Raw genomic sequence first — 12,979 nt, forward strand, 5'->3', positions numbered from 1 at the left:
AGGATATTTTAACCCAGTCTTGCACCCCCAAAGGATCTTTGATCTCGAAGTACTGACTAGGATTTTTACAGCAGGAAAAACCTTGGAAAAGACAGAGCTCCTTCCCAAAGTTATCAGGAACTCCTGCTCTGATGGTGCATCTCACCAGATGTTCTCCTCTCCTGCAGTCAGGAAATCTGTGGCAATAAAGCAGAATATCCCCAGCTGCAGGCAAAAGGGAATGCTGTGCTGCTGGAGCAGCAAGTGGTCCAGGAAAAGGACAACTCACAGGGCAAAAGTTTTGTTCCCGTGTAACCATGTGCGTGGAAATGAGCTGGAAAGCAAAGCCAGGAGCCTGCTGACAGCAAGGTTTCCATTGCCATTGAAATCCCTGTTCCTACCCTGCACACATCCCTCCCGCAGCCCCAGCGCTCCCCATCTCCACACCAGCTCCCGTTTCCATGTGTCCAGCACGGCGCTGGACACAAGGAACACACCCAAACGCCTCTTTGCTCACGGTTTACACCACATTGTAACAACATTACCCAACCCCGGCCTTTATCTCCGCTCTGGGAACTCTCTGCGCTCTGCCACTTCACACAACCGCTCTGGACACAGCCGAGTGCGAATGGCAAGGCACGAGATTGCAATCCCCTCTTAAATCCTGCAATTCCGGTAAACAACTACAACTCCGATCTTTTTTTAAAAGACCTCTCCTAAAGAACACCCAAATCTTGTCCTTAAAGAACGTCCCCAACCTCTGCCCCTCGGCAGGGGTGACAGATGGCCCAAGGCAGCCCAACCCAGCGGTTCATACATACTAATTCGGGCTGGTTTTCTTTGCAGAGCGGCAGCATCGTGCTGGCCCCAGCGTCAGACAGAAGCCAGGGAATTCGAAAAGATTCATAACCAGCTGTAAAACTCACATCCTTTTGCTTCTAAACCCATTTAAAAAAAAAAACCACCAGAAGGCAAAGAAAAGGTCGACCGTATTTTCTGCGCGGAGCAGAGGAATCGCAGCGGCTGATGCTCCCCGGGAACTGGATGGCTTTTAGGGAACACTGTGTCTTCCACTGATATCCTGGCTTGAAAAAGCACTTGTCCCAACACATCCTGATGAAAGAGAGCCATTCAGGAGGGGAAACAACCAGCTGAGGCTCGGCTAATCGTTTCCCTCCTCCAGACTTGTTTGTTTGTTTGCTTCCCCCGCGTGCTCCGGAGGCTCCTATCAGCACCCACACAGCCCCTCGCTGCGGGAAGTCCATATTCCCTGGGAGGGTGGGACAGGACTAGAGGAAAAGCATCCTATGGACTGGTGCCTGTTCAATACTTTACAGTTAAAGCAATGCTTTAGTATAGATACAGGAAATTAAAATGGTTCTCTCACTGTGCAGCTCCCCCGTTGGATTTTCAGAGCCATTCCCGAGTTCCTGAGCTCCTGCTGGACAAGGAGTCTCTCAGATACCTGGTGTTAGGGGTTGGCTGGCACTGAATTCCCTGAAGATTTGTTCCTGCTGGACAAGGAGTCTCTCAGATACCTGGTGGTCGTGTGTTAGGGGCTGGATAGCACTGAATTCCCTAAAGATTTGCTCCTAACAAACCCTAATTCTTTCTGCAGGCACACACCATAAGGCCACGCTGGTCCCATCAGCCTGACCATGGGGAGAAGGAGCTCTCTGTGCAGTTCTCATCCAGTTTTCACCCAGTTTGACTGGCACACACCACAGAAACCACCCAATCCCTGGATGGCCTTTCAGGAATCCTGACCAGCACAACTCCTCTACAAGGAGTCACTTCAGGCTCTCGAATAAACAGAGAGCCCACAAGATTTGTCACAGCCCCAAGACCCCTGATGCTGCAAATCCACTTTTCTTCCACTCCCCGACCTCAGCTTACCAAATCCAGGGAATTATCACCCCAAGGGAGGGAAAACCTACACTTCCAGCACCTGGAAAATGCCAGGAGTGTCAGGAGGAGGGTACAGAGAGCTCCAGTCCCTCCTGCCCCCAGGGGCTGGCAAGGAGAGGGTGCTCATGGCCACAGCCCTGCTGACAGCCAGCTCCAGAGGCTCTTGCTCCATCCGCTGGCTCCGTGCTGCTCAACTTGAAAAGGAAATATTTCTTCCCCTTTGGGAAAGCTCCAGAGGAGCGTGGCTGCAACACACATCAACCCCATTTCAAGTTGCTGAAGAACACAATAGGCAGCGCCTTCTCGGCGGTACAAACTGCCACCCCCCGGGGTCAGGAATGCCAGTAAGCAATCCCTTAAAAATACTGGATTTTGGGAAAAGAGACAGAGCTGCTCGTGGTCCTGCACAGCCAGATGCCAGTCACAGAACAGTTTGCTCTGCTATCGTGGCTCCAGCTGTGGGGAGTCCCAGGAGGAATCCTTGCATGCCTCAGGTGCTTGAGTCCCATGTTTTAATGGGGAATCTCACATAAACCATAATCATCTTGCAGGACACAAAAAAACAGTCTATTAATACATCTTATGGCTACAGAACTCATCTCACAATAAAGATCCACACACAGAAGTCAGGAGAGAGAAAACCACTTTTCCTGGGAAGATCCAGGCAAGCCTGAGGTAAAGTCATCAGTCTCCTGCTGCCTCCTGCAACCAGGTCTGTATTAAATGAGGAAAAAAACCCCAAAACCCCACAAGAAAAGGAGCATTCACTTCTTTCAAAATTGGTCATGATTTTACAAAGGCAAACATGGTAATGCCTCCCAGTTCCTTGGGTTTCATGGCATCTTCTACTCAAAACATTTCCAAACTGATAAGGTGAGGGAAAAACAGGCCTCCCGAGCGCCACAGAATGGAACATATTTCCCTTTTCCACAGCCCTGTTGATAAGGAGGAAGAGAACTGATTTTTTTCCCCTTTTCATCCCCCTTGTTTGCTGCTCGGTCTGGAACAAGCCTGGCCACCTCAAGGCAACTGAGAAAGAACACAAACCAGCCCTGGAGAGAGGCTGAATCAGCCCTGCTGGATGCTCCTGCAGCCCAGCCAGACCCTCAATATTCCAGAAGGTGGATTTTAAGCAGGACACTGTTGTAGCAAGCAGAGGGGACTGGCATTGTCCCACAGGGATCAAGGGGAGTGTGAGTGTGCATTGTTGGGCTCGGAGGCGTGGGGATCGTGGGCCACATCCCAGCAGGAATGCTGAGAAGGCTGGAGACACTGCAGGCCATTCACACATAAATGCTCCTCTGGCACAAAGGGCAAAAAGAGAAAAATGAAATCAATCATGAAGCCCACAAAAGACAACTTGCCAACAGAAATAGACTGCTGATGATGTCCCTCCAGCCGCTCCTGGGATGCACTGGGCTGGAGCAGAGATCAGCACAGATCCACATGGAGCTGAAGCAGCTCAGCTGGGAGTATCCCACCCTGGGGGTAACCCCAGGATCCAGGCTGTGCCTGCAGACAACACAGGAGCAGCTGGGATAAACCTTCCAAGAGAAAGGGCAGAAAGAGGGAAACAAACAAATTAGCAGGATCATTCCCCATTCCAGCAGACTTGCGCAAAGTAAGCTGACAGAACTGCTCCCAAAGAGCCAGGAATGAGAAAATTCTAGGAATCCCTAGTACTTGGATGGTGAAAAGCCAAATAAAATAAGAGATTGTTTCACAAGGAAAAAGAAATCCTTTCTGCTCATCCCATTAATCGAAGAGTTCAAAAAGGCACGAGGCTGATCCCAGCATCACTCAGCTACGCCATGGGCTTGGAACTCTGTGCATCCTGAGGAGCATTTCTGAGATTCCCACTGAAACACAATGTCATTTTGGTGACAGTCGCTGTCTCAAGAGGCCAGGCCAGATCCTCTCCAACCCTCAGCCTGCATGAGCTGCTAGGAAAAGAATCATTAACCCTACAGAGCCCCCCAGCACTGTCCCAGGACAGAGCCTCTGCCTGCAATCCTGGCAGGAGCCCATCCTGCTCCCATCCTCCTCCCCAGCCAAGCTGTCAGCAAACGGGCCCATCCTCCTGCATTCCTCCTGTCAGCCTATTGTTTCAATCCTTGAAACTATTTGATTAAGTCACCCCACTTCACCCACTCAGCAGTGTCTCCCAGAGAAACAAGTGGGAACTCTCCAACGGCGCCACTGGAAAAGAAAAGGAAGGTGAATAACAGCTTGAAGGATTAAAGAGCAGCTTCCAATCGGTGTGAGTGAAGGTCAGCCAGGACACAGACAATGGCATCGGAAGCAGGGCTGGGAATCTTGGTGGCACAGCAACCCAAAAAACCAGCCGAGCTGCTGGGTTTCAGAACGGCTCCAAAAAAGGCAGTGGAGACCAGGCAGTACTTGACACATTGGTAATGTGGAAAAACAAAATAAAATAAATCCAGGCGGATCACATGGGGTAAGAGGAGGGTGAGAAAAGTTCTGGCTCAGCCCTGACACCTCGAGTGTTTAACTAGACCACTGCCTGCCTTCTCAGCCCCCTGAGGGTACACAGCCAGCATTCCCAAAATCAGGAGACAGCCAGGCAGGGGCAAAGCTCACTCACAATGGAAAAGTGGAGGTAAAAACCTCAGGCTCATCCTTCTTTTCCCCCTCCACTCCAAAGCCATCTTTTCCAAGCAGGATGGTGTTGCAGAGGAAAGCAGACAGCTGGAGTCCAGGATGTTTTGCAGGGCTGGGAGGGAGATGCTCAGCCATGGGCAGCAGTCTCCACTGGGATGCAAGTGTTGGACATGGTTGGATGTGATCATTTGGATGGCAGACAGGGCAAACAAGGAACCTGGCAGCTTTCTGGGAAATCTGAACGGGACATTTTGTCCATTCCCTACTTTTCTGGCTGACTTGGTCCCTGATATGAACGTTTCCTTCACCAGCAGTTCTTCCAGCAAGGATTTCTTTAAGAAACTAAAATTTTCAGACAGGGAAGAGAAGCTCTGCAGAGGGGAGTCCTGATCCCAGATAAACCTAAACAACTGATGGATGTGGTGTGCACCTTAATCTGTTTCAATCTCAGTTTATTTTTGTGCAGTGGTGAAGTGATTCTGCATCAGGGATTTAAATGCTGCAAGGGGATGTGTAAATGTTTGGGAAATAAACTCAGCACTGTCGGGAAATAATCTCATCACACTTTGTTAGAAGTACAACCAGGCCTAGGAAGGTGTTCTGTCTGTTCCCTGTTCTCCAAACACATATTAGGAGCACTTGCCACACAGAGCACAGCTCTAATTTGTATGAGAAATCCCTGACTCACAGATCTTGGCAGACGATTATCAAAGATTAAGATATTTAAAATCAAGAGGCATTTGGAACCAAAATATTGTTCTGACCCAGCTCTAACACCTAAATAAACAGTGACCACACTGGCCTTTTACAGAAACAAGTATTCAGTGCACAGCCAGCACCTCTGATAAAAGGTCCTCGTGGTTTGGGTTCTGCCAAACTGCTGAGGTTTCATGGAAGAAAAAAACCCCAAAAAGATTTAGATACAATTCCAAAAGAATCTGATCATCACATCTTCCAATTGGCAGCTCTCCTGCTATTGCTCTACCTACATCCAAGTAAACTCCTCATATTGCTCAACTTCAAGTCAACAACAGTTTCCTGGAAAGGCCACGTCTTAAATAAGTGTCAAATAAGCGCACATTTCCTCAGCTCTGGGGTCTTTGAACATCCACACACAGCCCACCACAAAATGTAAAGGCCTAATTATACCTCCACGAGCTTCCAGAGCCACACCTCCGGGCTGAGAGCTCCCGAGGGCCGGGGGCTGGGCCGGTGCCTCCCCATTGTACGGAGCACGCTAAGGCAGGATGCTGCCGCCAGCCAGGATGTGATTCAGCGTCCTGTTTTGAACACTTCATGAAGTCAGCAACTTCTGCCCCGAGATCTCCCACCAGCTCTGCAGGACACAATCAATCTGCAGCCAGCAGGACTTGTCAAGGCTCTAATGAGCTGCTGTCCCCACAGATAAATCCTCAGGGCAGCTGCCCCCGTGTTGTCCCTGCCCTGAGCGCCTGCCTGGCACCATGAACGTGGACAGCCCAGGCTGGGGTACAAGGCGTTCACTCAGTGCTGCTCCAGCAAAACATGCTCCTAAATCCTTAAGGAAATAAAGGGTCAAGGTGTTAAGAGATAACTTTTAGTGCACTAAAATATAGCTCACATTAAATATACATTAAGTATATAAAATATATACATATGTGGTATAAAATACAATGGTGTCCTGTGGTTTGTGCCAGAGGGATGATCATGGAATCATTTAGGCTGGAAAAGACTTCTAAGATCGAGTCCTACTGTTCCTGCAGCACTGCCAATGCCACCACTAAACCATGTCCCCAAGTGCCACATCCATGCAGCTTTCCAATTCCTCCAGGGATGAGGACTCCACCACTGCCCTGAGCAGCCTCTTCCACAGCCTGACAACCCTTTTCCATGGAGGAATTTTCCCTAATATCCAATCTAAAGCTGCTGTTGCTCTGTTAAGAGTTTGTCTGCAGCAACGACTCCTCCTGTTGATCGCTGATCTGCAAATGTACACGAGCCCAACACCAAAAACCTCTATCTCCCACAGGTGCTCTTGCTAGCTCTTAAAATTTGGTTTACACGTGCCAAACAAGAACAATTCTTCCCATAACCATCTTCAGGCTTGATCAGAGCCTGGAGATAACCAACTTCCAGGCCCTTCTGCAGTAGTTCAACCTGTATCTCCCTGCAGAAGGTGCCTGAAAAATGTTCACCCAAGCCCCACATTTAGGCTGTGATTGGAAAGTCAATAATGGCAAAGATTACAGAACCACTGGCTAAACAAACCTATTTATATTTGTAATTAAAACCAGTGATTATTTTGCTGTGTTTGCCAACCACATCTGAGAAACAGCCAACACTCACAGAGTGATTTGGGTTTTATAACATCTCCTTTGAGTCGGTGTGACAGAGCCAGCCAGTGGCCAAGGGTGAGAATCAACTGGGTTGCACCAAAAAGGAAAAACTGCACATCCAGCCCTGTGCAGAGCAGGCAGTTGAGAAAGAGGTCGGCTGTGCTCTGCCTCCTCCCTGATATCATCTCCTGAGAGGCTGCTGGGAGCTGGAGCAGCAGGATGTGGGGCTGAGATAAGGCCACAAGCACCACACGCATGAGGCTCACACACTACTCCATCTTGGAGAACTTAAGGCTGTGCTTAACTCCAGGCTAACACGTCCTCCCATGGGCTTGGCCTAGCCCTGACAGCAGTTTTCCAAAGATTTGGGTGAGCTGTGGGTGCTCTGCACCTTTAGGGGGAAAAAGAGATCAAGCCACAGCATCTGCCTGATGGTTATCCGGGAAGGAAGGTTTGAGCAGACACAGATAACACAGCTCAGACGTGCAGCTTCTGGCTGCACTGAGCCCAACGGGGCTCTCAGATCTCTCTGTGCTCTTACTTTTCCTCCTGCTCTAAGAATTTACAATCAGGGAGCAACACAGACTCCTGGCTGCCTGCTGGGAACAGCGTGGATGCTACATTGTTGAAGCTTCCACAAAATTTTTGGAAACAGAGAAACAGACGGCCTAAAGCAGATTAATGTCTAAGAAAATGCAGATAGCAGCAATATCTCTGAAAGCAAAGCTGAACCTAGTGCTTGTCTCCTCAGTCTGTGCTGGGTTAGAAGCTGTTCCAGGGAGAAAGAAAAGCATTTTGGAATGACAGAAACCATAAGGAGGGATGACCAGGGAGCAGCAAGACGTGGCTGGGTGCAAAACCATGATCCAGACCTGTTCCTCCAAGAAAGCAATCAGATGGCTCATGGAACCAGATCCAACTATGCAACCTCAAATGAAAATCCTGGAATTTTTTTGGAATGAACAAAAATCATTTGTTCACCAGGCAGATGAGTACATTATGTCATAAATGTGTACTAGCACAGCCATCCTGTATTGATGAAACACAGCTTGAGCTGGCAGCACGCTGGGGACATATTTCCAAAAACCCTTCCTTTTCCCCAACCATTACATCTCCAAGGTCTGCAGAGCCAGGAGCTGGACTGCTGACCCCTGTGCTCAGGGCATGTGTGACAAAACCCAGCTGTCACCAAGGCTAGACCAGCACTGAACGAGGCACAAACACCAGCACAGGCCATTCCTGCAGGGTTTTTTTTTTCAGAGAAGCAGCAGAATGAAGTTGAACAATTCTGCCACCCCCTGGGCACCGGGCAGAGTCTCAGTGGATTGATCTGGAGCAGAAAAGGGGACAGCAGTCACTGGGAAGGGGACAGGATCGACCCACCAAACGAACAGGAGCTTCACTTATCATCTGTGTTGTGTCTGTGCGTTTCCTTCAGCTCTTGGCAGTGTTTCCCCCAGAGAACAGCAGAGGCTGTGCACCAGAGCCATCTGATTCTCAAGGTCTGTCTGGCTATTTAATTACCAGATTCTTATCCTGACAATCCTATACGGAAGAGCAGCCCCAGGAGACTGAAGGACAGAGGAAACTCATGGGATCTCAGTGTCCAACGTCAGGGCTGCAGCATTTTTCAACAGCCAGGAGAAAAGCATCAGCCTTTAAGCCTGGCCTAAGTGCATCTACAGAACTGGTGGCTCTGGCAGTGGTGAATGCACATGCCTGGCTTGTAAAGAGGCCAGACAGACCAAAGGTGGCCACAAATCTAAAGATCTCCCCAGGATTTATTTTTACAGTGAGAACATTTGCAATGAAGAGGATGAAGCTGTATTTTCTCTTTCAGCACAGAACTGTATATCCTAAAGAGGAGGCTGCCATCCTGCTTGGTTACATGTTACTGTTTAATACCACATGGGGAAAAGCACAAGAATTAGGGTTGTGTGGCTGTTCGTGGCTTCAGCAGGTTCCTACTGGGAACCTGCACAAGGAGCAGATCCAGGAATCCTGAATTTTGTTTTAATCAATACAAAATCCATTCTCCACTAAGTCAGCTCTCCAATGGCATTACAGACAGCTACGAAATGCCCACACACAGGAGAGCACACATAACAGACACACAGCACTTCTGTCTGCAGACAGGAGAGCCATGGAACTCCAGGCATCCCAGGTGGGCAGCAGCCAGGAGAAACTACCTCAGAACACAGAAACAAAAAAGTCCAACACCTTCCTACTCTGTCCACAAGCAGCCCTGCTTTCTGACTTCACCTGCAGAGCAAGCACAGTCTAAGCAGCAGCATGAGCAGCTTTGCTTTTCCTGAACCCAGGATCATGAAAGCAGGAAGGAGTGACAAGGAGAAGAGACTGATTGCTGAACCACTGCTGTACCTTTACACTTCTCCCTTGGGCTGTGGTTTACAGGTTAGAGGGTTAGAGTTGCCTGCAAGAGCCAGGCTGAGTGAGCCATCCTCAGCATTACTCAGAGCCCCATTAGCCCCAGCACATGAGCTTGTGTCACCACTTGGGATCTGCACAGTGTCAGCGAAAGGAGCCTTTCTCTTCCCTGGCAGCACAGCTCAGCCCTGTTCTCCCCTCACATGAACACAGTGGCTCTGAACAACCCCAAGGGGGCAAATTCCTGGCAGTTAATACCCAGGAATGAGCAGAGCTCTCCTCTCCCCACCCTGGCAGCAGAGCCCCCTTCCCCAGTGGAGCCCCAGCCTCAGGGAGCAGCAGCAGCAGAGCCAGAGATGCTGTGATAACATTAAAGTGCTGTGGCCAGAGCTGACCAGCAATTTTCCACTGCCTTCCCACCAGGGGAAAAAGGATCACAAACTCTCTTCTGTGCTTTCAGCTCGTTAAATGTTCATCTCAAAACTCATAAGGGAGAGATCATCCCCAGGTTCAGCTCTCTGCAGACCATGCCATCCCCTCCAGGCAAAGCACAGGCTCAAGGTCGGGGATCTCTGCGGGATCAGGACTGGGATGCTTGGCAGACAGTTAACAACAGTGGAAAAGATGTTTGGAGCCCAAAAAGCTCTGCTTACCTCACATTTAATCTACGCTCTTCATCACTACCGACCTCCGCCTGAGGGGAGAAAAGGATACAAGAGAAAGTTACATGTTGGTTGTTTCCACGTAACACCTTTAAATAAAATCCCTGCACCAACAGGATGTGGGGGGCTGTTTGCCGCGGGGCTTTTCTCCCCGGTGCCAGGGATAAGTGACACTCCCTAGTCCTGTATGCCACCAGCACCCGGCGCCGGGTGACAAAGGGGCTCACGGGGATTTTAAAGCTATTAGGTCCTAATCCTGGCAAGCTGGTCCTGGAGCGCAGAGCGCTTTGAAGAGCGCCAACCCCGACGTCACCGCAGCGCACACCTCGCTCCCACTGCGCACACACGTGAGGGCAGCGGGCTGGCAGCCACGGCTGGGCACGAATAATTGGGATTCGGGGTGTCCCAGGCACAAGGACACAGCCAGAAGTGTTCCCTGGGATTGTCCCAGCTCCAGCGCCTGATGTGCAGCTCCAGGGCTCACACCGGCAGGCCAAGGAGGTCACCTCCACCTGGATGATGGCACACGTGTCCCCAGGCCAGCACAATGCCCACCTCCTTGCACGTCCTCTGTCTGCTGCCTTCCTGAGGAACACGCTGCTTTGGAGGCAGGCATGGATTAAAACAGGCTATTTTGCACCAGGCACTGCTGGAAAGTCCCTCTGGAAGCAAATTTGGCTGCTCAGGTGAAATTACATTTTATTTACTCTCCTCAAAAGAGGAGTGTGGCCTCAGCCTGCTTCCAAACCCAAGCATTTCCACAGTTATGCTTTCTAGCCATCTCCTTCAACTTTCCTATTAGCTGCTAGACAAAATTCCTCAGTAAAGAAAAGCAGAGTTGGGGCTAATTGCATCCAGAGCTGACCAAAAAAAACAAAAAACAAAAAACCCAACAGGCTTTAAGATAGCTCTCCTTTGGTCCTGCGTGAGTAAACAGAGGAGAAAGAGCTGGGAGCATCCCCTTTGGAGGGCAGGGCTGTGCTGGGGAGAAGGTTTGGGCCCAAGAAGCAAAGCAGGGACCTTACAGGAAATCCTTCACACCCACAACACACCAGATCCTGACACAGCTGATGGACACAAGCCTTGAAGGAATCAGGCTCCATCAGGGCTGACACTTGGGGGATATCCTGGTATTTCCTACAGCATTGCTCAGAACCCACATCAAATAAGGATCCCCATAAGAGTTACTTGTTTCTGGGTGGTTTTGTACAAGTTAAAAATATGCAAATAGTGTAATTTCAAATGCTCAAGACTGGAGCTTTGGGGAGGGGGGTGGATTGCTCCCCACCCTCTCAAGTTAGGACTCGAGAGGTTTCAGCACACAGGAGCCACTCTGCTGACAATCTGTGAGAACCAAGTAAAGCCAGGGGAAAAAAAAAATCCTGCAAATGCAACAGCAGAGGCCGGATATTGGAACTGTGGCTATTTGGAGGAAGGGAGATGCACAAGGCTGTCCTGACTGACCCAGCTGAGGGTGAGGAGCATACCATGGCTATTTTTAGTCTGTTTACAGTGCAGAGCTGGGCTGCAGGCAGGGCCCCAGAGCACCCCGAGTCCCAGTGCCCCCACTGGCAGATCCCCCAGCCCTGGGAAGGTCTGGCAGGTTTGGGACCTTTGCAGGGTCACCCTCCTGTTTGTTTGGGGCTGTCACGTAGCAACAAGGGGAAGAAAAACTTTTTTCCTTTTTAAACAAATGTGACTCTGAGGATGACGACTGTTGCATGTCGTCAGCTGGGGCTCAGCAGCAGGGCTGAGCCTGGAGCTGCTGTGGGCTCCTCTCCTGCAGGAGCTGAGCTATTCCGAAAGCCAACTTTCCCTGTATTTTCTACTAAAAACTGCAGGAAAACCAAAGCAAGGCAGCAGCAAAGCTGCCAAGCTGAGCCCTCCTGCCTTGTCCTGCCCAGAGCACCCCTTGGAGCTGGCAGGGTTTGGGGTGCACCACACGGTGCTGTGGATCCCACCGTGGTCAGACCCCACAGCCACTGTCACCTCCCTTCCTAGGGACAGTGCTGAGTGTGGCCACGCTGAAGGACCACAGGGAGCAGGAGGGGTGTGTGTGGAAGGGAGATGCACAAGCAGTGCAAGTTTGCAAGTGTGAGAACCACTCTCTCCCTAAGAATTTATAGCACACTATGTCAAGGCAGCAGCATCCATTTTATAAATTCCTTTGGGTTCATGAGTTAGGAGAGGCCACAGCAGCACAGTCACAATTAGCAAGGATGTGTGGTCATCATTTTCCATTAAAATATCTTCTAATAATTATTCACATTGACTAAAAGCCCCAACGAGCCCTGACTTTCCTTGCAAGAAAGATCCTAAAAGAACAGGAGCAGGCTGGCACTTTTTGACGGGATTTTTCTTTGAAATTAACTTTGCAAAAACAACATGCTGAATCTGGAAATCATAATTTTATGGTATTTCACGCCAGAAAAGACCATTCCAACAGGAGTCAATGTCTTCCTCTGGGAGCCACCATGACACACCTGAGCTGTGGGTGCTGGTGGCAGAAGGGCCCTGCCACGGACAACACCAAAATTTGGGGCAGCATTTTTGGGAGGAAAAAGGAGAATTGTATGGTCACCTCACAGAATCTACAATCACCAGCAGCAGCTCTGACACAAAGCAATGCCTAACACAGATGTACATGGCAAGGCCTGCTGTGACTCCTCTCCCACCTGCACCAGTTAAATCCAGTCTAATTCCACTGCCTGCACCGAGGTTACAGCTCATTTTCATCTCCATAGACTGGGTGGCTGCTAGGTTTTGTTTAAGACTTTGTCCAAACCAGATCCTACAGAATTAATTCCGAAAATTCCTTAGAAAAGTGCAGGTTCTGTCTCCAAGTTCCTCAATGAGCACAGCGTGGCCCAAACTGGGTCCCTGCAGCCAGGGACCCCCAGCAGCCCCTGGGGAGAGGGAGAACCTGGGAGCTTTGTGGCTCCCCCCTCCTGCTCCCCCCTCAGACCAGCTAATCGGGGGAGTCACAGGGACCTGACAGGTGACAAATAGGATTGTTTACCTGGCAGGAGTGGGAACAGAACGAAGCCAAGGACAGCAAGTATCAGAGCAAGAAATTGTGGGGGAGAGGGATGTGTGGGGAGGATG

The 12,979-nt window shown here is 50.0% G+C and overlaps 1 protein-coding gene across 2 annotated transcripts in view; it reads right to left on the bottom strand.

Moving 5' to 3' along the window:
* The window catches only part of SSH1 (slingshot protein phosphatase 1), a 32,179-nt gene that overhangs the window by 17,689 nt on the left and 1,511 nt on the right, over positions 1 to 12,979 (bottom strand). Inside the window, exon 2 of one of the 2 annotated variants that reach the window (XM_085075625.1) lies at positions 9,866 to 9,906. In XM_085075625.1, coding sequence (XP_084931751.1) covers positions 9,866 to 9,906 — 41 coding nt within the window. Of the gene's footprint in view, positions 1 to 800; positions 1,000 to 9,865; positions 9,907 to 12,979 lie in introns of those variants that run through there. The other variant, XM_085075626.1, reaches the window with a different exon arrangement.

This window comes from Lichenostomus cassidix, chromosome 15 (assembly GCF_008360975.1).
Source record: "Lichenostomus cassidix isolate B80296 chromosome 15, HeHo_3.0, whole genome shotgun sequence".
NCBI classification, from domain to species: Eukaryota; Metazoa; Chordata; class Aves; order Passeriformes; family Meliphagidae; genus Lichenostomus; species Lichenostomus cassidix.